This window comes from Phyllobates terribilis, unplaced genomic scaffold, assembly GCF_046119375.1.
Source record: "Phyllobates terribilis strain yellow unplaced genomic scaffold, ASM4611937v1 Scaffold_3__8_contigs__length_932513732, whole genome shotgun sequence".
Taxonomy (NCBI): domain Eukaryota; kingdom Metazoa; phylum Chordata; class Amphibia; order Anura; family Dendrobatidae; genus Phyllobates; species Phyllobates terribilis.
The window spans coordinates 248,624,503-248,652,366 of record NW_027362763.1 but is presented as its reverse complement, the minus strand read 5'-3'; the positions used below and the strand labels follow the sequence as shown (position 1 = coordinate 248,652,366).

Genomic DNA, 27,864 nt, shown 5'->3' with positions numbered 1-27,864 from the left:
CTCCATTGTGCTTCTCTTTTGATGTAGATCCTGCGGGAGCAGTCTGGAAAGGAACTGTGTGAATTCTGTGGAAAACCATTGCAGCCATTTCATCAAGGATACACCATAGATAAAGCAATTTCTAATGAGGTACAATGTTAATATATGAAAGAGGCATTGGGCCACTGTGGGTCAAGGGCATTGTGGGGTTTTGTATTGAGCATCTGTGTTACTGTCTCAAATACTCTACATTTGGTTCAAATCTGTTGTACGTCTAAGCATAAATTGGATGCTTAAAGGGGTTGTCCATTACGTAGGTATTGATGGTCTATTCTTACTGATATGTCATCCATAGCAGATCGGTGACGGTCCGATCCCCAGCACATCCACTGATGAGCTGTTTGCAGCTCCAGTGGTGGGCAGATATAAAACATGTATGAAGCTCCGTATACTGTGGTCGGGTCCTGCGGCTTTAAATCTCACTTGAATAGGAGCGGAGCTGCAGCATTTGGGATCAGCCACTACAGAGTGAATGGAGCTGTGTTGTTCCGGCTCGGTACACTGTTTACATCCAGATGTCGCCGGAGCTGATAGCAGCTGATCGGAGGGGACTGCGGGATGTTGGACCCCTGAGTTCTGATATTGATGATATATCTTTTTAAATGAGTCTTTTTTAAGCAGTGAAGCACAGTACATAGTGAGTCCTTCCATAAATTGTTGACCCACCTCAAAGTGTAGGCCCGGCTACAAGCATTATATCATCATTGTTACCCACTGCCATGCTGCGAATAAAAAGCAACTGATGCAGTGGGCTGCAGAGACACCACCTTTAAAGGGAACCTGTCACGTGAAAAAAACGCTATTAACCTGCAGATATGGGGTTAATCTGCAGGTTAAAAGTGTTCTGAACCTGCCCGGCGCTGGCACTTAGAGCCCCGCTGTCAGGAGGAAATCAACTTTATTCCTCTTGTTTACCGTTCGTGTTGAAATCACGGGGGGCAGTGCCAGGGTTGGTTCAGTAACCACGCCCACAGCACTGACTGACAGCCGCTCAGCAGTAGGGCCGGCTGTCAGTCAATGTCAGGGGCGCGGTTACACCCGCCACTCTCTATACCCCGAGCATCCACAAAAACAATTAACATTATATCGAAAGTTCCGCCTTCACATAGTCCCCCGTGTAGCTGCAATTATTTGTTAGATCAAAAAGAAAAAAATATGTAATGGAATAAAACAGTAACACAACATTTCAGTTGGGCCCAAACGTCCATAAAACGTATTTGCTTTATCCCAAACTTGCTTTATTTGTGGGGATTGTGGGCTCCATTGGAGTACGAGCATAGGAAGAGTCACTGTAGTCAGTGCGCTGTTGATCTCTACATTATGTGGACAATTATTAGGTCATTTGTATTTTTGATGATTTATTTTAATATTGAACCACTTCAGTGCTGTCTGTCAATCCAAAAGGCGAATAAACCTGAATGTTTAGGAAAGTAAAAGAAAGGTTTTTTCTTTCTTAGGATGATATGTGTGCAGAATTATTGGGCAACTATTAACCCCTTCATGACTGGGCTATTTTCCGTAGGGTTTTTGTTTTGTTTCTATTCCTCCCCTTCTTCCAAAAGCCATAACCTTTTTTATTTTTCCGTTGAGAGCTTGTTTTTTGCGGGACGAGTTGTTCTTTTGAATGACACCATTTATTTTATCATGTGATGTACTGGAAAGCGGGAAAAAAATTTCAAGTACGTTGAAATTGCAAAAAAATTACACAAATGTTTTTAGTTTTTTTTATTTACCATGTTCACTATACGGTAAAACTGACCAGGCAATATGATTCTCCTGGTCAGTACGAGTACACAGATATCAAGCATGTAATTTTATTTTTATTTAAATGGTGAAAAAAAATTCAGAAATTTGTAAAAAAAAAAAAATTGTCACCATTTTCCGAGACCCGTGATTTTTTTAGTTTTTGGGATATTGGGCTGTGTGAGGGTTCATTTTTTGCACCCTGAGCAGACATTTTTATTGATACCATTTTTCGGTAGATCTGATGTCTTGATCGCCACTTATTGCATTTTATTGCAAAGTTGCAGCAGCGAAAGAAAACTAATTATGGCATTTCAATTTCTGTCTCGTTACGCCTTTTACCGATTGGATTAATTTATTTTAGATTTTGATAGAGTGGACTTTTACGAATGCAGCAATACAAAATATTTTATTTATTTTTGTTTAATTGTTTTATTTTTAATGGGGAAAAAGGCAGGTTATTTGAACTTTTGTATTTTTTTTTTCATATTAAACCTTTGAAAAATCTGTCTTCAGATATTTCTTTGCCCAGTCTTGATGTTTCAACTTCTGTGTCTTATTCAGTTGTGGTCGTGTTTCAGCCTTCCTTACCTTGGCCAGGTCTCTGAGCACTGAACCCCTTGTACTTCTGAGCTTTCCAAGGAGGTTGCAGTTCTGGAATATGACAGCACTGGAGGATAACTGCTTCCTGGTTCCTTCACGTTTGATTCTTAGCTTTAATATGCATCTTTTTTTATCAACACGTTTTTTGTGATCCTGTTGATTTGCGACCAAACTTTAAGAAGAGAAAGAGGTACAGATCATGTGGTGTGCATAGCGCACCGTGTCAAATTTTGGCCACGCCCCTGGCCACACCCCAATCCACACCCATTTACCATTTCTTTCTCCCCTGGCAGGAGGAGTTGTCAGAGGGGCGCTAGTAATGAGGGGCATTCAGCAGACACCCAAGACTGCAGGGTGCAGACCCAAATCCGGGACTGTCAGCTGTATCCAGGACAGTTGAGACTAGAGATGAGCGGATGGATTCTCGGGTCTCTGGTCCAGCGTCCAGATCAGCATTACCTGGCGTCTGGACAGGAGGCAGTGAATCTCTAATGTTCCGTTGTTCCCAGCGGCTTTTAATCAATCAGGGCAGCGCGACCTCAACTGCGCGCCCTGCTCATCTCTAATTCGGACCTGTGGATTATATTTTGTTCCTTCATTCACAGTCGGAGGCGCCAGAACTTTCTCATCTTTATGTAGCTTCACTATACGACATCTTGCCTTTTTGTGTCTGTAAGGCGTGTTCACATGTGCCAATCCTGGTATGCATGGCCCCCTCATCCCCAATCCTGGCATGTATGACCCACTCATCCCCAATTCTGGCATGCATGGCCCCCTCATCCCCAATCCTGGTATGCATGCCCCCCTCACCCCCAATCCTGGCATGCATGGCCCCCTCTTCCCCAATCCTGGCATGCATGGCCCCCTCATCCCCAATCCTGGCATGCATGGCCCCCTCATCCCCAGTCCTGGTATGCATGGCCCACTCATCCTAATCCTAGTATGCATGGCCCCCTCATCCTAATCCTGGTATGCATGGCCCCTGATCCCAATCCTGGTATGCATTGCCCCCTCATCCCCAATCCTGGCATGCATGGCCCCCTCATACCCAATCCTGGCATGCATGGAACCCTCGTCCCCAATCCAGGTATGCATGGCCCCCTCATTCCCAATCCTGGTATGCATGGCCCCCTTATCCCCAATCCTGGTATGCATGGCCCCCTCATCCCCAATCCTGGTATGCATGGCCCCCTCATTTCCAATCCTGGTATGCATGGCCCCCTCATTCCCAATCCTGGTATGCATGGCCCCCTCATTCCCAATCCGGGTATGCATGGCCCCCTCATTCCCAATCCGGGTATGCATGGCCCCCTCATTCCCAATCCGGGTATGCATGGCCGCCTCATCCCCAATCCTGGTATGCATGTCCCCCTCATCCCCAATCCCGGTATGCATAACCCCCTCATCCCCAATCCGTGATGCATGGCCCCCTCATCCCCAATCTTGGTATGCATGGCCCCCTCATCTCCAATCCTGGTATGCATGGCCTCCTCATCTCCAATCCTGGTATGCATGACCTCCTCATCACCAATCCTGGTATGCATGTCCCCCTCATCCCCAATCCTGGTATGCATGGCCTCCTTATTCCCAATCCTGGTATGGATGGCCCCCTCATCCCCAGTCCTGGTATGCATGGCCCCCTCATCCCCAGTCCTGGTATGCATGGCCCCCTCATCCTAATCTTGGTATGCATGGCCCCCTCATTCTAATCCTGGTATGCATGGCCCTCTCATCCTAATCCTGGCATGCATGACCTGTTATGATCTGCTACAAGAACTAAGGAAAGAAAGGAAATCTGTCCCTACAATAAGACTGAGCTGATTCCCTACGATGCAGCGGGCGACCTGTTCCTTGTGAACAGACCCGCCTTCGTCCTCAGCTAGTCTGAACGCAGACCTATAGAATAAAGGGAGGGGTCCCTAAAATAACTAAGGACTGGGACAAAATTGGACACCTCCTAGCAGATGTTGTAGCGGAGGAAAAAGACAAACAGACAAAAAGTACTTAGAGGTTCAAAGGACCAAACGAACTAGAGAGATAGGTACAAAAGCACCTGGCTAGATAGTCAAATAACACTGAAGTCCAGCAAAGCCAGAGAGTTCTAACAGTACCCCCTCTTCTATGAGGATCCTCCGGATCCTCCAGGCCCAGGCCTATCAGGAAACCTCCTGTGGAACGCTCTGACAAGTCTAGGAGCAGAGACATCATCTGCCCCTACCCTATCCTCGGGACCGAAACCTTTCCAAGCGACTGCAATCTCCCTCTATGTCTTCTGGAATTCAGGATACGAGAAATTTCATATTCGCCGTCCTCCACCACTGGAGGAACTCTGACAGTAGCATCCCTATCCGATACATCAGCCTTTTTCAACAAGGAAACATGAAAAACAGGATTAATCTTCCAGGAGATGGGGACCTCTAACCTAACAGCAGACTGATTAACCACCTGAAGCACCTTAAATGGCCCCACAAACTTCGGACCCAATTTTTTAGAGGGAATCCTCAACCGCAGATTCTTTGAAGACAGCCAAACCATTTCACCCACCGTAAACAAAACGTCTTTACGTTTCCTGTTAAAATACATCTTGGACTTTTTGTTAGCCTCTTGAAGGTTACAACGTACGTCAGTCCAAACTCTCTCCAAATCACCGGAAAAATTCTCCTCCTCCGGCACAGCCGACACCAATTTGGAGAACGAACCAAATGACGGATGTCTCCCAGTACAACAAAAAAAAGGAGAACACCCAGCAGAAGAGGATCTATGGTTGTTAAGAGCAAATTCAGCGAGTGGCAGAAACTCAGACCACCCCTCTTGATTGTCTGTCACAAAACAACGCAAAAACTGTTCAACATCTTGGTTCTTTCTTTCTGTCTGTCCATTAGACTCAGGATGATACCCAGATGAAAATGATAAATGGACTCCCAACCTGTCACAAAAGGCATGCCAAAAGCGAGCCACAAACTGAGGTCCCCTATCCGAAACAATGTCGGTGGAAACGCCATGGAGTCTGACAATTTCCTTAACAAACGCCTTAGCGAGTGTCTTAGCGCAGGGTAGTTTAATGAAAGGAACCAAATGACACATCTTGCTAAAATGGTCCACGACCACCCAGATGACAGTGAAACCCTCGGACACAGGAAGGTCAGTAATAAAATCCATTGCCAGATGCGTCCAAGGAGCACTAGGAACCTCCAGAGGACAAAGCAACCCCGCAGCAGGGGTATGCGAACCATTTGACCTAGCACACACCATACATTGACGCACCCACTTGATGACTTCCTTCTGCCACCCAGGCCACCAAAAACTGCGACTTATAAGTCTCTTAGTCTCAGAAATTCCTGGATGACCTGCCAACCGAGACTCATGATATTCAACAAACAAATCTTTCCTAAAGGTTCTAGGCACAAACAACCTCCCATGGGGAGTGTTAGATGGGGCATCCTCCTGGGCTTTCAGAATCCCATCATCCAAAATGGAGTCCAATGCTGCTACCACAACTCCTTTCTGTAAAATGCTCTCCTCATCCTCGGTACCAACCATAGGAGAAAAACTACGAGATAAAGCATCAGCTTTAACATTCTTGGTACCATGGATGTAAGTAACAGAAAAATTAAACCAAGAAAAAAAAAGTGCCCACCTAGCCTGACGGGCATTCAAGCGCTTGGCAGCATCCAGATAAATCAAATTTTTATGATCAGTGAAAACCTGAACCGGAAATTTAGCACCTTCCAAGAAATGCCGCCAATGTTCAAACGCGAGTTTAATAGCCAGCAATTCCCGATTACCAACATCGTAATTAAGTTCGGTTTCTGAAATTTTTTTCGAAAAAAAAGCACAGGGATATACTCCATCCTTGTTCTCCTGAGACAAAACCGCACCGACCCCCACCGAAGAAGCATCAGCCTCGACCAAAAAAGGCTTGGTCTCATCAGGCTGCATAAGGATAGGGGCAGAACTGAACCTCTCCTTGAGATACACAAAAGCTTCAATGGCCTCAGTAGTCCACTGGACAGAATTCGCACCTTTCCTGGTGAGATCGGTCAGCGGCTTAACAATTATAGAAAAATTCTTAATGAATTTTCTGTAATAATTGGCGAAACCCAAAAATCTCTGTATCGATTTCAAACCAATAGGCCTAGGCCATTCCTGCACAGCCTGAACCTTCACCGGGTCCATCTCAAAGCCCTCGCTGGAGATAATGTAGCCCAAAAAACTAATTTTCTGCACAGCGAACTCACTCCAGCTTAGCAAAAAGTGAATTGCCACTTAATAACTGCAATACCTCACCTATGCTCTGCCAATGAGACTCCAGATCTGGCGAAAAAATCAAAATGTCATCCAAATACACAACCACATTCTTACCAATCAAAGGTCTCAGGATGTCATTAATAAGGTTCTGAAAAAACGCGGGTGCATTGGTAAGACCAAAAGGCATCACCAGATTCTCAAAATGACCTACCGGAGTGTTAACAGCAGTTTTCCATTCATCACCCTCCTTTATGCGTAACAAATTATATGCCCCCCGGAGATCAATTTTAGAGAACCACTTGGCCCCCACTAACTGGTTAAACAAGTCAGGAATTAACGGCAATGGGTAGGGATTGTGTATGGTAATTTTATTAATTTCGCGAAAGTCCAGACATGGACGTAAACCGCCGTCCTTTTTTTCTTTACAAAAAAAAATCCAACAGCCACAGGTGACTTAGAAGGTCTAATGTGACCAGCTGCCAAGCTCGTCTGTATGTATTCATCCAAGGCCTTTCTCTCAGGGATAGTCAGATTAAATAAGCGACTCTTGGGAAGAGTAGCTCCAGGAACAAACTCAATGGTGCAATCATAGTCCCTATGAGGAGGTAAAACCTGCGACTCCTCCTCTGAAAAAACCTTCCAAAAATCCTGAATAGGTACAGGTAATTCCCCTTTTTCCACAGCCGCAATGCGACCATTACAACACTTACCATAGCACTTAGGACTCCATGACTTAATCTCATTAGTAGACCAGTCCAGTAAAGGATTGTGCAGTTTTAACCCAGGCAAACCTAACACTACTGGAGAAGTTAAATTATTTAATATCACCAAATCCAAATTTTCCTGGTGAATACCATTAATAGTGAGGGGAAATTCAACAACCTTGTGAGTAATACATTTCAAAGGAGTGTTGTCAATAGCAGTCACAGAAATAGGTGATGACAAAGGTTTGGACTCCAATTTAAGTTTTTCCAAAAACTCCTTATCAATCACATTAAGTGTTGAACCACAATCCACAAATACCTAAAATTCAATCAAATCTTCTTGCAATAAGGTACTTCCTGAAAGAAATACTCCCTTAGAATTCAAACAAGCAATACGGGCGTAACTGACCTTTTTTTTTTCTTTGCTTAAACGAAGCTCACAGTTCTTAATTAAATGGTCAGATTTACCACAGTAAAAACACAATCCCTTGGAAAACCTGCGGTTTCTCTCCTGAGAGCGGAGTGACATCGCCCCAACCTCCATCGGTTCTCCGCTGTCCGAGCAGACCCTCTGAGGACTAGTAACTGCCATTGCAGGAATTTTCTCATCATTAACCCTGGCACGCAGTCTCCTGTCCACACGTATAGCTAATTGCATAGCCTCTTGTAATGTCACAGGTGCAGGAAATGCAATCAGCAGATCTTTAACACTTTCACTTACACCGGCAAGAAACGAACATTTTAACGCCGAATCATTCCATTTCACTTCTGAAGACCGCCTTCTGAAGTATGTACAATAATTTTCAACATCACCTGACCCCTGCTTCAAATGTCTCAGTTCTGTCTCAGCAGATGAGACTCGATCAGGATCGTCATACAATAACCCCATAGCAGAAAAAAAATCCTCCACTGAATTAAAACACGGATCATTAGGTTGGAGAGAAAAGGCCCACCCCTGTGGTTCCTTGCGCAAAAGTGACATGATAAACCAGTGCGCTGTGATTCATTCTCAGAGGATCTGGGTCTCAAACGAAAATATAATAAACAAGCATTTTTAATGGAAAAAAAATCTTGTTGTTTACCATCAAAAATATCAGGCAGTCCTACCTTTGGTTCCACAAAATGCACTCCAGGACAGCTACTCACGTGTTGCTGGAGATCGGCCACCTCTAGAGACAATCCCTGCAGGCGTTGAGCCAACTCTTGGACAGACATCATGCTGATCCCAGGAATTCTTTCCAAGTTTAGTTTGGGCTGGACTTACTGTTATGATCTGCTACAAGAACTAAGGAAAGAAAGGAAATCTGTCCCTACAATAAGACTGAGCTGATTCCCTACGATGCAGCGGGCGACCTGTTCCTTGTGAACAGACCCGCCTTCGTCCTCAGCTAGTCTGAACGCAGACCTATAGAATAAAGGGAGGGGTCCCTAAAATAACTAAGGACTGGGACAAAATTAGACACCTCCTAGCAGATGTTGTAGCGGAGCAAAAAGACAAACAGACAAAAAGTACTTAGAGGTCCAAAGGACCAAACGAACTAGAGAGATAGGTACAAAAGCACCTGGCTAGAGAGTCAAATAACACTGAAGTCCAGCAAAGCCAGAAGGGCAGAGCTGGAATAAGTAGGCAGCAGGTCATGTGACCAAAATAGAAAAAAAACTAACAGGAGAGTTCTAACATGACCCACTCATCCCCAATCCTGGCATGCATGGCCCCCTCATCCCCAATCCTGGCATGCATGGCCCCCTCATCCCCAATCCTGGCATGCATGGCACCCTCATTTGCAGTCCTGGTATGCACGGCCCCTCATCCCCAATCCTGGTATGCATGGCCCCCTCATTCCCAATCCTACTATGCATGGCCCCCTCATTCCCAATCCTGCTATGCATGGCCCTCTCATTCCCAATCCGGGTATGCATGGCCCCCTCATTCCCAATCCTGGTATGCATGGACCCATCATCCCCAATCCTGGTATTCCTGGCCCCCTTATCCCCAATCCTGGTATGCATAGCCCCCTCATTTCCAATCCTGATAAGCATGGCACCTTCATCCCAAATCCTGGTATGCATGGCCCCCTCATCCCCAATCCTGGTATGCATGGCCCCCTCATCCCAATCCTGGTATGCCTGGCCCCCTCATCCCCAATCCTGTTATGCATGGCCCCCTCATCCCCAATCCTGGTATGCATAGCCCCCTCATCCCCAGTCGTGGTATGCATGGCCCCCTCATTTCCAATTCTGGTATGCATGGCCCCCCTCATCCCCAATCCTGGTATGCATGGCCCTCATCATTCCCAATCCTGGTTTGCATGGCCCCCATCATTCCCAATCCTGGTATGCATGGCCCCCTCATTCCCAATCCTGGTATGCATGGCCCCCTCATCCCCAATCCGGGTATGCATGGCCTCCTCATCCCCAATCCTGATATGCATGGCCCCCCTATCCTGGTATACATGGCCCCTCATCACTGCACACATGAAAAAAAAAAACACTTCTACTCACCTTCCTTTCCTCTGCTCCAGCTACGCTCTGTTCTGCCAGCAGCAGCTCACTTCATCATCTGAGCAGCGCATGACATCACTGTCATGCTTCCTCAGATGCTGATGTGAGCTGCCGGGATATTCACTCCTCTCCACGCCAGGACTATGGGAGTGGAGAGGACTGAGTAGTCATTCTTAGCGCGCACTTTCAGCACGGCCGCGGCTCCTGCTGCTGCTCAGCTATCCTGTGTGCCCGCTACTAAAGAGAATGAATATTCACTCTTCTCCATGTCTATGTGAGTGGGGAAGCGTGAATATTCATTTTCTCTAATAGCGGGCACACAGGATTGCTGAGCTGCAGCAGGAAGCCAGCGGCTGCTATTGACAGTGTGCGCGATTAACTAGAATGAATATTCACTCCTCCCCGCTCCCATGGGTGTGGAGAAGAGTGAATATTCAATTACCCCCCACCCTCCACAGCCAGAATGTATAGAAGCCGTGAGAACAGCTAAGCCGTGATGGGACGTGGGACTGAGCCCTCAAAGCTGGACAGTCCCGCCGAAAACGGGACGGTTGGGAGCTATGGATCTTAGCAATTACCAGAATGGTTCATCCCTCTGTAACAATTTTTGATTTTTCACAGTCAGTTAAATCTTTTTTTTTTTTTGCCTATTTTACCTGAAGATTTAACCTCACATATCCCTTGGTTATCCCATTTTCTTCATTTAAAGCCATTTACACAGGACGATAAATGGAAAATGAGTGTTGTTAGGACTTTCATTCCTATTCCTATTTGTAAACATATGGAATTTTCAGCCAATGAACACTTAGGTCACATGCACACATTGAGTACTGGGTGAGTGTTTTGCTGTTTCAATACAATCAGTGTTTTATCAGCAGAAAATTATCACCAGAGGCCAAGCTGCCTTGTGCAAGGTAGTCCATCCCTGCCCCCAGCACTGATTAGCAGCTCTTTGTCACTATACAATGTACTATACAATGTACACAGAAAACTGTGGTGTGCGCTTGGTTAACAACTGAGCTCTACTAGATCTACAGTAGAAAAATTCCATCATAACTACTTGTTACAGTACTTGTGTAGCTCTGCTGGAATCCAGTGGCTGGAGGAGCACTAGCAAGAGATGACAGGCAGTAGTAGAAGTTCTTGCAAGTAGCAGTAGGACTTGTAGTAACAATCCGTAGAGAAGTGGGAACAGTCTGGGTAAGATAGTTCTCAGAACAAGGACCTGGAGACTGATCTAGACTAAATAGCTGGACACAATACTCAAGCAATGAGTGAGGGATCCATGTGGCTTTCAGTAGGTCCAAACAGGAAACAAGAAGGATTCCACAGGTTCAGAATCTGCCATCTTAGTAAACTGCAATTGAAGGAGACATCAGCAGCCTCTGGTGGTAAGAGGTGAAATTGCAACATAATATCAAGATGAACAATAGCAGCCACTAGTGGTCAAACTGTAGAAGGACAAGAGGAATCCTGACGATACTCCCCCCTTTCAACAGCAACCTCCGGACGATGCTTGACTTGGTTTATGTGGGTATTTTTGGTGTAACACTTTAAGCAGTCGAGGAACATTGATATTTTCTACAGGTTCCCAGGAGATATCTTCAGGGCCGTACCCTTGCCACTTTATTAAGTGTTGCAACTTGTTTCTGAATATTCGGGAGTCCAGAACCTTTTCAACTGTGTAATGTTCTTGTCCATCCACTTCAATAGAATCAGGAGGAGGTAGACGACGCCCTGGAAAAAGATGTGGGCAGTTGAAGGCAAAAAGCTACTGAACTAACTTGTCCAATGATTTTGAAAGGACTAATACATATTTATCCTAGTTTTGGTGAGGGAATATGAAGTTTCATATTCTTGGTGGAAAGTCATACTTCATCACCCACTTGGAAGCTTGGAGAAGGTCTGTAAGATTTATCCGCTGCTTCCTTATCTTTATCCTGGACAATTTTCAAAGTATCTTTTAGTATTTCCAGATTCTGTTGCAGGGATTGTATTCTGTTGGTGACAGCAGGGATAGGCATTTCTCTGGGAAAATTAGGAAGAATACTTGGATGGTAACCCAAATTTGCGAAGAATGATGTTTGTTTGGTTGAAGCATTTTGAGAATTGTTGTATGAAAATTTTGCCATAGGAAGCAAATCAATCCAATCATCCTGGAGATGACAAATGTAGCAGCATAATAATAATAATAATAATAATTACTACTATTATTATTATTATCTTTATTTATATAGCGCCAACATATTCCACAGCTCTTTACAATTCAGAGGTTCATATACAACAGTCATATGTAACATAGCTAAAGATAGTACAATAATTAAAGCAAAAATGATGACGACCCTGCTCGTAAGAGCTTACAATCTACAATGAGGTGGGGGTGACACAAAGTACAATGGCTTATTTACAATGATGGTCCAGCCAACTTGAGGGGATGAGGGATAGATAAAGGCTTCATGAGCTCATCACCAGCCAGTATCTGTAGTGATTTTGGGTTCGGTGGAGACTTATGTTTGGAGAAATAAGGGATGATCTATAAGAATATTAAAGGACTTCGATTAGGGAATGTGATATGCCGCCCTAAACAGGTGTGTTTTTAGGGAGCGCTTAAAACTGTGTAAGTTGTGGTTCGTCCTAATTTCTTGGAGTAGAGCATTCCAAAGAATGGGTGCTGCTCGGGAGAAGTCTTGAAGCCGGGAGTGGGAGGTACGGATTAGTGCGGATGTTAGTCGAAAGTCGCTTGCGGAGCGTAGAGAACGGGTAGGCCGATAAACAGAAATGAGGGAAGAGATGTAGGGGGGTGCCACAATGTGGAGAGCTTTTATGGGTGAAAACAAGCAATTTAAAATTTATCCTATAATTCATGGGCAGACAGTGCAATGACTGGCACAGAGCAGAAGCATCTGAGTAACAGTTAGCCAAATAGATGACACTGGCTGCAGCATTAAGGATGGACTGGAGAGGGGAAAGTCGAGTGAGGGGGAGGCCAATTAATAGAGAGTTACAGTAGTCGAGGAGGGAGTGGACCAGGGCAACAGTGAGGGTTTTTGTTGTTTCCAAGGTGAGAAAGGGGCGGATTCTAGAGATGTTCTTCAGGTGCAAGCGACAAGAGCGGGTAAGAGATTGTATATGGAAGGTGAAGGAGAGATTAGTGTCAAACACAACGCCCAGACAACGCGCCTGCTGGCTCGGCATTATTGTGGTGCCACACACGGAGAGAGAGATGTCAGATTTAGGGAGGTGAGTAGACAGCGGGAGTAGAAGAAGTTCAGTTTTGGAAAGGTTGAGTTTCAGGTAGAAAGCAGACATGATGTTAGAAACTGCGGCCAGTCACTGGTGTTCTGTAGTACAGTGGGGGTAAGGTCAGGGGATGAGTTGTATAGTTGTCTTTCATCAGCATAAAGATAGTACTGAAAACCAAATTTGCTGATGGTCAGTCCAATTGGGGCTGTGTAGAGAAGAGAAGAGGGCCAAGGACTGAACCTTGAGGAACCCCAATAGTGAGAGGAAGAGGGGAAGAAGTGGAGCCAGCATACGATGCACTGAAAGAGCGGTCAGATAGGTAGGAGGAGAACCAGGAGAGAGCAGTGTCCTTTATGCCGATTGAGTGGAGCATAGAGAGTAGGAGGTGGTGGTCAACGGTGTCAAAAGCTGCAGAGAGGTCATGAAGAATGAGCAGAGAGTAGTCACCATTACGTTTTGCTGTCAGAAGGTCATTAGTTACTTTGATGAGTGCAGTTTCTGTAGAATGTAGGGGGCGGAAGCCAGACTGTGATGGGTCTAGAAGAGAGTGAGTGGAGAGGTAACTGGTAAGGCTGGAGTAGACCAGGCGCTCCAAGAGTTTATAGATGAAGGGGAGATTGGAGACTGGTCTGTAGTTGTTTGTGCAGGAAGGGTCAAGGAAGGGTTTTTTAATAATGGAGTAATGATGGAGTGTTTGAAGGAGGAGGGGAAGATACCAGAAGAGAGGGAGAGGTTGAAGATTTTAGTTAGGTGAGTAGTGACAACTGAAGAAAGAGACGGGAGTAGATGTAAAGGGATGGGGTCAGTGGTGCACGTAGTGGGATGAGAAGAATAGAGGAGCCTGGAGACTTCTTCTTCTGTGACTAGGTCAAATGTGAAGAGTGATCCAGAGGGGATGTGGGGAGGGATGGGAGTCACGGCACTTGGTGGCTGGGAGCTGATTTCCTGACGGATGGTGTCTATTTTCTCTGTGAAGTAGGAGGCCAAGTCCTCAGCACAAATGTCCGTGATGGGGGCCTGGGCTTTAGGACTGAGGAGGGAGTGAAAGGTGTCGAAGAGTTTTTTGGGGTTGTTGGATAGTGAAGAGATCAGGGTGGTGAAGGAGGTCTGTTTGGCGAGGTGAAGGGCACAGTTATATGTTTTTAACATGAATTTATAGTGGATAAAGTTTTCTAGTGTGCGAGTTTTCCTCCATAGGCGGTTGGCACTTCTAGAGCATCGCTGGAGAAATCGGGTTTGCGGTGTGAGCCAGGGTTGTTTTACTCTGTGTTTGGAGGTTCTGAGGGTGAGGGGCGCTACTTGGTCCAGTGTGCTTCTGAGAGTGTCATTGTAGTGGTTTACAGCCAGATCAGGACAGGACAGAGAGGAGATTGGAGACAGTGATGAGTGAAGTAAGTCTGTAAGTGTAAGAGGGTTAATGACTTGTAGATTTCTGAATGTGTGATAGGTAGGAGTGTGCTGGGGCGGGGGAGGATTTGTGAGCGTGAAGGAGAGAATGTTATGATCAGAGAGGGGAAGAGGAGAGTTATTTAGGTGGGGGGATTGAACAAAGCCGGACAAAAACCAGATCAAGGGTGTTTCCGTCTTTGTGTGTCTCAGAGGTTGAAAGCTGTGAGAGGCCAAGAGAAGTGGTTAAAGATAGAAGCTGGGATGCAGATGAGGAGGTGGTGCTGTTTATGGGGATGTTGAAGTCTCCCAGGATAAGGGTTGGGAAATCTGAGGACATGAAGTGCAGCAGCCAGGCAGAAAAATGGTCAAGGAACTAGGTGGTGAGCCTTGGGGACGGTATGCGACCGCTAATCTGAGGGAGAGGGGGTGGAAGAGCCTGATGGTGTGGACCTCAAAAGAAGGGAAGGAGAGTGATGGAACTGGGGGGATGACCTGGAAGGTGCATTGTGGGGACAGGAGTATGCCGACTCCACCATCAAATCTGTTCGCAGGTCTCGGGGAATGGGAAAAATGCAAGCCGCCTTGAGAAATATTGGCAGGGGAGACAGTGTCAGAATCGTGAATCCAGGTTTCAGTGAGGGCCAGCAGATTGAGAGAGTTGGTCAGAAAGTAATTGTGCAGGAAAGGAAGCTTGTTGCATACAGACCGTGGATTACACAGTGCACAATTGAAGGAGAGAGATGAAGGAGTACAACTGATGTTAATAAGTTTAGCAGGGTTTCGATGTGAGGTGGGGGAGAGGTTGAGGTTGGTGGAGGGTGGACCGGGGTTAGGAGAGATATCTCTTGAAATGAGTAGTAGCATTAAAAAGAGAAAGTACAGATAGTTTTGGAATTTGTGACATGGTTTCTTGTGAAATACTTTTGGATAAGTTAGAGTGAGATTTTTCTGGAAGTTCAGAAGAGCATAGGAGCTGTACATGGGAGAGGGAAGGAGAGAGGGGCAGATATGGATGAATGGTGATAGAGAGGGGATGGGGCGGTGAACGTGGATGAAAAAAGCACTCAGAAATATGGACGCAGGAATAAAATACATAGTTAGCAGAGAGTACAAAGTGTGGGTTACCTGACTCCTGCCCTGAATGACTGCCATTGAAATGACTGTCAGACACTTGTCAAATAGGACACTTTGCTGAAGGGGACACGTGCATGCACCCCACACCACGTCTGAGATATTGCTCTATGCAGGGCTGCCACCATAAATTTCAGGGCCCAATACTGGCAAAATTTTCGGGCCCCCTTGAGGCTCCGCCCAGGCTCCATCCCAGTTCTGCCTCCACCCCTCGAACCTTCCACAGTCCCACCCCCACTCTTGGAAAAACTCCACTTCTGCACCAATCACACATTAACAGTTCCCATCGAACACCATATCACACACATAGCCATCAGCTTTTGTTTTGGCCAAAAGATTTTTTAAGCTGCCACCACAACAAGGTAGACTCTTCTGGTCGGGCCCACTCTACTCTACCTTTTAAACATTTCTTAAAATATCCAATACTTTTTTGAGGTATATTTTTATTTATTTTTCTTTTAGGGAATGTGTCACATACATTTTTAAAAATGACCAATAATATCATATACAAGGGACAAACATCGGCACACCATGACCAGACCACATATTACCACCACATAGTGACTGAATAATACCACATACAAGGGACAAATACCACCACACCGTGACCAGACCACATACTACCACCACATAGCATAGTGACCAAATACTACAATACTGATCATTAATAAAAATACACAATACTAATATTACCACAAGGGCCATTATACACAGGAGCTCTGTACATAGTATACAGTGTATAGTGTCAGTATACAGGTAATACAGTGATCACCAGTGACATTATACACAGGAGCTCTGTACATACTGTCTGTGTACAGATAACACACTGACTCACCAGTGACGTCTCTAGTTGAAGTCCTTCATTTTCGCTTTTCTTCTTCATCTAGCGCAGACCACCATCACTTCTTCCAGCCAGGACTCCTCTCTGCATAAAATAACACGGTAATCTAGAGCACATTCCCCAACTTCTACACTACGCAGCGGAATACAGACGTGCACCCACCATTGATATATAATAAGTTATTATACAGCCCACCATTCCAAATACAAATTGTAATCCTCCACTGTGCCCCCACTAACTGTAAATAGCCACTTTCCCCACCTAATAAATATATAAATTAATTAGAACCTGTACTCTTTCCCCCAATTCATTACCAGTCACACTCCGTCATCCTCAACGCCCTCCACTCTCCCCATTCATTATATTTACATTCCCCCCTCTGCCCTAATTCATTTTGTCATGTCCTCTGTCTCTCCCATCCCCACTTCATCATCACTCTCCCTCACCCCCAATTCATCATCATTTGCACTAGCCCACCCTCAATTCATTATTTGCTCTTCCCACCCCGCATTCATCATTTGCTCTCCCCCCACTCCCAATTGTCATTTGCACCACCCACTCCCAATTCATGATTTGCTCCCCCCACTTCCAATTCGTCATTTGCTCCCACCACCCCCCACTCCCAGTTCATCATGTGCTCTCTCCACTCCCAGTTCATCATGTGCTCTCCCCACCCCTACAAGACCATTTAATTAGTTATATTAAAGAGGTGAAATTGCAACATAATATCAAGTGAACAATAGCAGCCAATAGTGGTCAAACTGTAGAAGGACGACAGGAATCTTGACACTACTGCACCAAGTAAACTAAGTGATACATTGCTGGAGTCAGGGTCTCTGTCCCTACCCAATGCTGCTGTCGGATTACAAAGCAAAAACCTGCAGTCAAATTCCATTTAACAACCTACAACGTATGGCCACCTTGGAAATATACATTTGAAAGGTCAAATTGAACAAAAACCCGCTATTTTATTCATTCCGAAATTTGCCTGAAGTGTTACTTAATGCAACTGTGTTACAACATTGCAAACAATTATGTTTAACTGTGCAACATTTCATAACAGTTTTCACTAAGAATTTAATGTTTACCTAAAGCCAAACACCTGGAGAACCCAGAGGAAACTCACGCAAACAAGGGGAGAACATACAAACTCCTTGCAGATGTCCTGGGTGGGATTTGAACCCAGGACCCCAGTGCTGCAAGGCTGCAGTGCTAACCACTGAACCATCTGACCTACTGTTTTTATGTTTTTTACTTTTTCTTTAGAAAGGCCTCCCACATGCTAAAATGATGTATAAACAACTCTTTATTAGCTAATAGAAACTGAAGGACAACATCAAAAAACTTCAGAACAATAATTTGTTGTAATAAAGACTTCAAGGGGTTGTTCCATAAAGACAACCCTGACCATATTCCCGTCTATGAGACAGACCCGGGAGCGGCTATGTAAGTGCAATGCCCGCTCCAATAGGTTATTTGGGAAATATGGTGTACGGACGCCCTGTGCTGGTTCTTGCATAGATAATCCACATGTAAGAAAAGAGTATAATCTACAACAACAAAAAGATAACTATGCAAACTTCTGCTTTATTTGAACTCCAATAAAAAAAGTATGTTTTAATTTTTATTTTTGTTGGTGCTGGGTTATATTTTTTTCTTACATGTGATATATTTAAAAATCCCAGAATATAATGCTACAACCCCTGGCAAAAATTATGGAATCACCGGGCTCGGAGGATGTTCATTCCGCTGTTTAATGTTGTTATAAAAAAGCAGATCACAGACATGGCACAAAACTAAAGTAATTTTAAATGGCAACTTTAGGGCTTTAAGAAACACTAAAAGAAATCAAGATTAAAAATATGGTACTCAGTAAGGGTAATTATTTTCAGACCAAGCAGAGGGAAAAAATGATGGAATCACTCAATTCTGAGGAAAAAGTTATGGAATCATGAAAAACACACAAAAGAACACTACAATACATCACTAGTATTTTGTTGCACCACCTCTGGCTTTAATAACAGCTTGCAGTCTCTGAAGCATGGACTTAATGAGTGACAAACAGTACTCTTCATCAATCTGGCTCCAACTTTCTCTGATTGCGGTTGCCAGATCAGCTTTGCAGGTTGGAGCCTTGTCATGGACCAGTTTCTTCAACTTCCACCAAAAATTTTCAATAGGATTGAGATCCGGACTATTTGCAGGCCATGACATTGACCTTATGTGTCTTCTTTCAAGGAATGTTTTCACTGTTTATACTCTATGGCAGGATGCATTATCATCTTGAAAAATTATGTCATCATCCCCAAACATCCTTTCAATTGATGGGAAAGGAAAACTGTCCAAAATATCAATGTAAACTTGGGCATTTATTGAAGATGTAATGACAGCCATCTCCCCAGTGCCTTTACCTGACATGCGGCCCCATATCATCAATGACTGTGAAAATTTGCATGTTCTCTTCATGCAGTCATCTTTATAAATCTCATTGGAACGGCACCAAACAAAAGTTCCAGCATCATCACCTTGCCCAATGCCGGTTCGCGATTCATCACTGAATATGACTTTCATCCAGTCATCCACAGTTGCTTTTCCTTAGTCCATTGTAACCTTGTTTTTTCTGTTTAGGTGTTAATGATGGCTTATGTTTAGCTTTTCTGTATGTAAATCCCATTTCCTTTAGGCGGTTTCTTACAGTTCGGTCACAGACATTGACTCCAGTTTCCTCCCATTCGTTCCTCATTTGTTTTGTTGTGCATTTCCTGTTTTGGAGACATATTGCTTTAAGTTTCCAGTCTTGACGCTTTGATGTCTTCCTTGGTCTACCAGTATGTATGCCTTTAACAACCTTCCCCTGTTGTTTGTATTTGGTCCATATTTTAGACACAGCTGACTGTGAACAACCAACATCTTTTGCAACATTACGTGATGATTTTCCTTCTTTTAAGAGTTTTATAATCCTCTCCTTTGTTTCAATTGACATCTCTCGTGTTGGAGCCATGATTCATGTCAGTCTACTTGGTGCAACAGCTCTCCATGGTGTGATCACTCATTTTTAGATGCAGACTAGCGAGCAGATCTAATTTGATGCAGGTGTTCGTTTTGGAAATTAAAATTTACAGGGTGATTCCATAATTTTTTCCTCAGAATTGAGTGATTCCATAATTTTTTCCCTCTGCTTGGTCTGAAAAAAATTACCCTTACTGAGTACCACATTTTTAATCTTGATTTTTTTTTAGTGTTTCTTAAAGCCCTAAAGTTGCCATTTGAAATTACTTTAGTTTTGGGCCATGTCTGTGATCTGCTTTTTTTCAACAACATTAAACAACTGAATGAACATCCTCCGAGCCCGGTGATTCCATAATTTTTGTCAGGGGTTGTATATTCCTATATGTTCAACCAGCTGGAGCTTCCCCATGCAGTCACAGCTATTAGTCAATGAATCTAGGAGCCTGACTCCTGGCAACTGTTTACTGTCAGATATCCTTAGACAATTAACCATTTAATGCAGTTTTAAATGCTTTCTCTTTTCAGTATTCTGTTTACTCAGTTTCTGTTGTTTTCCATTTGAGTTCTACCCTAGCAACGTGTCTTTGCTGTCAAAGAGTTTGAAATATGAGCAGGGCTGAACTAGCCCTCTGGCAATTCTGGCAAAAGCTAGGCGGGCCTGTTCGGCATTGTTATGCTTCAGCCAGCAACAGTTTTAACACAATTGGCATCCTCAGGGCGCCGATACTGTTAACAAGTATAGTGGAGCTAGGAGTCATCGGCTCACTGCTCCGCCTCTTTAGTCTGGCAGGCCACCTAGAAAGAGGCCGGCGCCACACCGGGGACATCAGGCGGCATGATGGCATCAAGTCACTGTATGCCTGCATCGGCCCAGAGACTGAAGTGGACAAAGAGAAGGATAGCATCAACATTCAGCATGAGAGTATTAGTGTATTTGTATATCATTTGGCAGGCACAGTGTGGTACACAATGAGGAGTTAGTATTTAAAGGAGACATGATATGGGGTGATTTTGTAATAAAGGCATAATGAGAGGTGATTATTAAAAAAGAGATACAATTTGGGGGCCATTAAAAAAAGAGGCAAAATGGCAGAAATGATTAAAAGGAGGCACAATGAGGGGTCAATATTAAATAGAGGCACAATAATAATCGCACCGATTATGAAAAGGAGGCAAATGGGAGATGATTTTTACAAAAGAGGTACAACAGGGTGATATTTAAAAGGAGACACAATGGGCAAGGAATCATTATTATAAAAAGGCACAATGGGAAATCATTATTATAAGGAAGCACAATGGTGGGGTTATTAATTATAATGAGGCACAATGGGGGGTCATTATAAGGAAGCACAGTGGTGTGGTTACTAATTATAAGGAAGTGAAATGGGAGTCATTATTATAAGTAGGCATAATGAAGGGTCAGTATTAAATAGAGGCACAATAGGTGTGATTATTAAAAGAGGCAAATGGGAGGTGATTTTTACATAGGAGGCACAATGGGGGAATGTTTATTAAAAGGAGGTACAACAGGGTGATATTTAAAAGGAGACACAATGGGTAAGGAATCATTATTATAAAAAGGCACAATGGGGGATCATTATTATAAAGAAGCACAACAGTGCGGTTACTAATTATAAGGAGGCAAAATGGGAGTCATTATTATAAGGAGGCACAATGGTGGGGTTACTAATTATAAGGAAGCACAATGAGGGGTCATTATTATAAGACAGAGAGAAGGATTATTGTTATTTAATATATATTATTCAAGGAAGCACTGAAGGACATTATTACTATAGGCTGTAAATCTGAAAGGAGACACAGGGGTAATTCCTACTATAAGGAGGCACGGGGGAGGGGGAGCATTATACAGTTAACTATAAGAAGGCACAGGGGGCACAACTACTATAAGGAGGCAAAAAACTGATTATTACTATGAGGAAGCCCTGATATCTACCATTACATGGTCACTGTGTGGTGGAAATATCAGTACTAGTATAGTGGTTTTACTTAGTGATCAAATAAAACCTAGTATATCAAAAGATATACTGGGCATAGCATGTAGCCCCTGCATACACCTTCCAGGAGAGGGCAGGCTACGTGATGGGGAAATGCGGTGTCTACTGTATGCAGATTTTAAAAACATTTTTAAAGCTGTTATAAAGTATTCTAATTTACTGAGATAATGACTTTTGTGTTTTCATTGGCTGTAAACCATAATGATCAACATTAATAGAAATAAACACTTGAAATAGATCACTCTGTTTGTAATGACTCTATATAATATATGAGTTTCAGTTTTTGTATTGAAGAACTGAAAAAAATAACTTTTTGATGATATTCTAATTTAGTGAGATGCACCTGTATATTTTTTTCCGGAAATACAGGGGCACAGTCAGTTTCAAGCCAATAAAACTAATACAAGACACTTTCAGATTTTTTGCTGCAGGCAATTTATAAACATGTTCCAGTATCTGCTAAAAGAAGAGAAGCGACTGCTTCAAAAAGATGAAATCCAGTTAATCTCGGTGGCGCCTCATGGACCTTATGGAAGTGAAGTTGAGAGACAAAAAGCAAAAGAAAAAACTGCACAGAGGTAAAGTCCTATCTGCACCGATCTCTCCCAACTGTTATTCTAGGAGCTCCTGAAACCCGGTAGACTAATGATGAAGTGTTGTGTATATGGAAATACATGTCATGAAAAAATACTCGCGTCTAGTGGAAAATATACCGTAAATAAAATGACCTGGAATATTTCCTAGTGACATTGTATTTGTAAAATATTCATTTCCTATCAAAATTCACATTAACTCTTTCAGCACAATACAACGGCAAAATGTCTATCCTCACTTAGAGCTAGACGATTGTTATTCCTCTCTGTGCTCCATTTAAAGATGTCATTTAATGGTGTCATATTGCAAATGATAAGCTGTGGTTCCACAATTTTTGCAGCATTGACATGAATTTCCACTTTTTATGCAGATAACAATGACAAAGGCCATACGGCCGAAACGTTGGATATCATCTGACTCGTATTACTTTGGGCTCAATAAATCCACGTATATCTACTATTAATTATTTGTGCCGAAGGTTTTTCTATATAAGTTATCTATTTTCCGGTGGCACTATACTATTGGAGTGGCGTGGATCCCTTTATATAAATTTTATGAATTTCCACCAGCCACCAGATATGTTTAATCATTGTTTTGGAACTATTCATTTTCCTTAAAAGAAATGTCTGTAATCTCCAAAATCTGGAGATTTACCATTACCAGACGTGGGCATTCATGGGCAAGGCTGGTTGGTAGGTTACTTGGTGTCCTGTACAATACCTTCTACCAACGCCATCCTATATGTAATGTATAGTGCCCAAATAGGACAATCATTTAATGCTCCAGTAACAATGCTAGAAGGTGCTCGAATAACATGACCAAACAGTTGTCTAAGTAACACTGCCAAATAAGTAACCCAGTGAATGTGGCTGCACCCGTACAACTAGCTGTCCTAAGGTTGCGCCCGGGCACTACTGGGAGTGCAAGTACAAGTTCAGATTCTCAGGTTGTTATGGGCAGAGACAGCCCTTACCAGTTAGGGTAGATGTGCCTTGTGCAGGCACGCTGTCTGCTCACCTATAAGGCCAGCACTATTCCTGGGGATGATATTTAGATGATCCTTCTCTAATACTCTCAATCGTTAAATATATTGTATGCCCACAGGTATTACATCGACATGTGCTTTCTGAACATCTGGCCTCTGAGGTGATAGATGAGAAGATACAGATGCCCTCCACTCCCAGTTCTGGGCTCCTCTTCTCCGCTCTACACTTCATTTTAGGACACACAAGAATTTAACAAAGCAGAATCTATTTGTAGACCTAATGAGTAGTACTTGTGAAGATGTGAAACTATGCAATATATGTTAATTGCAGAAAGTTTCATCCTATTTTTCTATAGCTGCATATTCTATGTAATTCTCCAGTAACCTGCCCAGTTCCTCCCAAATGTGCCATAAAGCAGTAAATAGAAGAGGCGAATGCAACTGCAGGTAAATGAAGTCTTGCACGATTGCCCAACATAGTTGTGAGCACTTTGCCATCTCAGACAGAAGGGCTACCTGTAAAGTGGCAGAACCATGATGTGTAGTACAGACAACAGGGATGTAGCGTTGACTGCCCACAAGAGAAAATGGTCTATAACAAATGGACACAACACTGAGATAATGTGAGGAGGCATGTAAGCCGGGTGGTTACAATAGTATGATGCTTGAACAGGTACACAACAGAAAACAATGTTGCCAAATACATAGGGTTGCGGTTGCCATACTTGCAGCTTAGTTGCTTAGAACTCATTTAACACATTTAACTGCACTCGCTTTTGCTGGATAAATCGCTGGGAGCCCCCCTCTAAATCTGTCTCTGGCACAGGCCTCTCCAGGGTGAGGCCTTCAGACCCCCCTTCAGCTCCAGAACTGACTTTATAGTCTTTACAGGAAGACAACAAGACTGTCATAATTCCACAACTCAGTGTGCCTGGGATGCAGTTACTGTCAGCTCAGCCGTCCAATCTGGTACAGGGGCGTGCTGAAGCTGTCAGTGTTTTGATTGACAGCTCAGCCATCCAATCTGAGACTGGGAGGTGCTAGCTGTCTCCAGGTGTTCCTTGTCCCAGGTGATTACCGAGCTACTTAGCTGAGCTGTTAGTCCCAGTTCACTGCCAGACGTAGCTTCAGCTAAGTGTGGTTGGTTTTCTCTGTGCCTAGTGTTTTGCTTGATGATATTTTGTTGCCTGACCTTGGAGCTTTTTTTTGACCCACCATCTGTTTAACCCCTTTTGTCTCATCCGCTATCCTCCTGGTATTTTGACCTTGGACCATTACCTGACTACATCTTTGTTTCTTCCCTCTGTTTATGACGCACCTTCCTGGCTTTTGACCTTGGACTCCCTGACTATCCTGACTCACGGCTTGTCCGTGAGAAGTGACTCAATGCCACAAAGACAACTAGGAGCCCACTACAGCCATCACTCAACAGTGGAGGGATTGACATGCACTTATTGCAGAGATCACTTCAGCATTAAGGACCACCGTTGAAGCCTCTATGGGAGCGGTGCGCAGCATTAGACCTTCTATTTTACAGTGATGGAAATTATAAAGCCCAACACAAAGGCATGTTATAGGTCTGCTACCCCGTGCTGTCAGCAGTTTGCAGGATCAAAACTGCTGCTGGACTCCTAGAACAAACATCAGTTACCAATGGGTCAGTGTTCTTATCATGTTATATGGAAAAACTTGAGATAAAAGAAAAGGAAAATATGAAATAGTTCAATTCTCATTCCTCATGCTTTCACTGATTAGAAATAAAGGGTAAATGCCTAAAATATGTGTTATTCTTCCTCAGGTTAAGAGAAAGACATATGGCAAAAGTTTTTGAATCAGTTGTGACAGAGCCAACAACTTTTAATGAATGTAAGTGCAAGGGAAACAAAATAAAACATATATCTATATATTGTATACATCTTATACTGATATCATTGGGTTATCTGTCTGTCTATATTTTATGTATTTTATGCACTTATATAACGCCATTAATTCCATAGCGCTTTACAGACATTATAATCACTGTCCCAACTGGGGCTCACAACCTCTGTTCCTGATCAGTATGTCTTTGGAGTGTGGGAGGAAACCGGAGAACCTGGAGGAAACCCACGCAAACACGGGGAGAACATACAAACTCCTTGCAGATTTTGTCCTTAGTGGGATTTGAACCCAGGACCCCAGCGCTGCAAAGTCACTGTGCTTTCCTATGCATTCACCTCTCTGTTATCTATTCATGCCTATCTGACATCTGCCGATGTATATTGATATATAGTTTCTTTGCTTTACAGAGTAGGATAGCCGGTCAGTACGGACCAGCTCCCACATAACACACTGTTGATACAGTGACGTTTCCGTGTGCAGCCCTATAATTAGATATGTTTTAAGCCGTGACATGTCCAGGAGCCGTGTGTGCCCAGCTGGAGCTGTATTTACACGCTGCCTCTATTTCAGACTATAAAAAAGCTTTATCCTCAGGATTACATGACTATTACTAGTAGGGTCCGGGTATAATGGACTGTACACTGCAATATTTATTGTGTTTGGATGGCTGATAAATTGCACCGCTGATTCGGGTAAATGAGGAAGAGTCAGTGCTTTATTAGGGCCAGAATGCACTCATTTGCTTTATATTGCTTTTATTGTGCAAGTACCTGATACAATAAGCTCCTTCATTTTGAGCTCAGCTCATTTTTCTATATATAAGATAATCAGCCTGAATCCCCTCTATGTGATGTATGGAAATTGCTCGTTCTGGTCAATACTGATCCCATTGTACTCATTTATTTGCTTTATGGTGCTTCGGGGCGTACAGTCACTATGTCATCTGAAGAGATTTCACAAATGCACCATTGTGACTAAACCGTAGCCTTAGTAATGTGAATACTGTTCAAGAGTAACAGCCCCAGTTTAACCCTGTAGTTCCAGGCATATTGTTTGGTCATTGTCAATGTGGTGTACAATGTCCATTCAGAAGAGAGTACAATCTACAAGTTGGATGCAGGCAGTGTTAGGCGGGCTGCGCTGCGGAAATGACGAGCCTTGGGATTCCAGAACAATTTTTATTAACATCAACGTATTTCTGCGCCAGATGGAAGCCTTTCTCAAGGAATAAAAACCACTTGACTTGATCTTTATAATTTGAGAACGGCGCTGGTCTGGCTCAGAAACGCGTTGGTATTAATAAAAGCAGTTTTGGAATCCCAAGGCTCTTAATTCCACAGAGCAGCCCACCAAAATGTGCCAGCATCCATTTTTGCCATTATACATCTGGAAGAACCATTTCCTTCAGCCACGTGGCAGTAGCAGCAGATTTCCACGCATTTACAGGTGTTGGGCCTGCACCCAACACCTTCAGGTGAGCGCTACCATCGCTTATACCTATCCTTTATCAGACGGTATTGCCCTATTTTGTGTGTGCTTCTGTCCCTCTCCAGATCTTCTCAACAATCTAAAAGTTGTCAGACAACGAGAGACCGGACAATGAAATTCCAGTCTTGTTAAAATCTTTATAAATATGTTGCCCAAATATCATATCAAAATTAAAGGGGTTTTCCACCACAATTATATTAATGACCTATCAACAGGATAGGTCATCAATATCAAAAAGGGGTTTATTATCCGGCACTCTCACTAATCACTTGTTACCAGCTCTGAAAGTATTCAGATGAAATGGCAGCTGATCTGCAGTACCTTGGAATGGCCACTAAGCAGTATATGGAGCTGTGCTGCTCCGCTTCCTATGCTGCTTACATCCAGCCATAACCAGAGCTGCTAACAGCTGATTAGTGGGGGTGTCGGGTTTTGACCATCATATATCTTGTAAGGATAGGACATTATTATCAATGTAGTTTAAACACCATTTATCGTTGTTAGTATTAATGGATGATGAGAAACAATTGAAGTTTTACTCTGGAGCCACTGTGAATATCATATTAAAGAAGTGCATTATCAGCCATAATGTAATATATTGTTATAATTAGAATGTGTTCCATAATCTCCAAGGCCAATCTGCTAATGACATTTAAGGGCTGCTGGAAACGTCTACTTCTATCAGCGGAATGGATGCACAATGGATGGAAGCCAGTAGTCAGTCAATGGACCTCTCAGAGAAGTTGTGCCATTGCGGTCAGAGATTATGGCTTGTTATTTACCTCCATTAGGTATATTAATATCCAGGAGGTATATTAGGATTATTAGCAAAACGTACAAACATTCTTCGGTCCGCAATAAATCAAACAAGGGCAATTTAAATACAAATTCAACACAACATGCAACTTTTTATGACTTTATTATTCAGTTCCATTATGACAAGCATTTTTAATATTTAGTAGAGCACCTTTTGGCTGTTATGACCTGCTGCAAACATGATACATAACCAGACACCAGCATCTGGCCACATATCTGATGAATCTTAGCCCATTCCTCATGGAAAGAGGCCTGCAGTTCACTAATAATTTTGACTTATCATGAGAATGGTCCAAAAAGTTAAGAGACAAATCATTGCCTTGTAAAAACAAGGAAAATGATACAAAAAGATAGTAAAGACCTTGAATGTTCCTAGAGATACAAGATCAAAGCTATAAGAACACTGGTTACACTACTGACTCGCCCCCAGGGCCGTGGGGTACTCGGCAGCCGGGCCTATGGATGCCGATGGGGGATATCACGGTGGCTGGCCCGGTCCGTGGCCCAGGGCGGTCAACAAAAAAGGGAATATTTATAGGGGATTTGTAAAGTGTTCGTGACGCCACCTGTGGAATGCGGCTAAAGGGAGCCGCCGCTGCGGAGCAGTCCTCTGGAGCTGGTGTTACGGTAGCAGGG

At 43.5% G+C, this 27,864-nt stretch overlaps 1 protein-coding gene across 1 annotated transcript in view; it reads left to right on the top strand.

The window, feature by feature from the left end:
• Positions 1-27,864, top strand: part of ERICH6 (glutamate rich 6) — an 88,181-nt gene that overhangs the window by 15,946 nt on the left and 44,371 nt on the right. Inside the window, exons 7-9 of the mRNA XM_073674713.1 lie at positions 28-129; positions 21,885-22,045; positions 24,845-24,912. Coding sequence (XP_073530814.1) covers positions 28-129; positions 21,885-22,045; positions 24,845-24,912 — 331 coding nt within the window. The remainder of the gene's footprint in view (positions 1-27; positions 130-21,884; positions 22,046-24,844; positions 24,913-27,864) is intronic.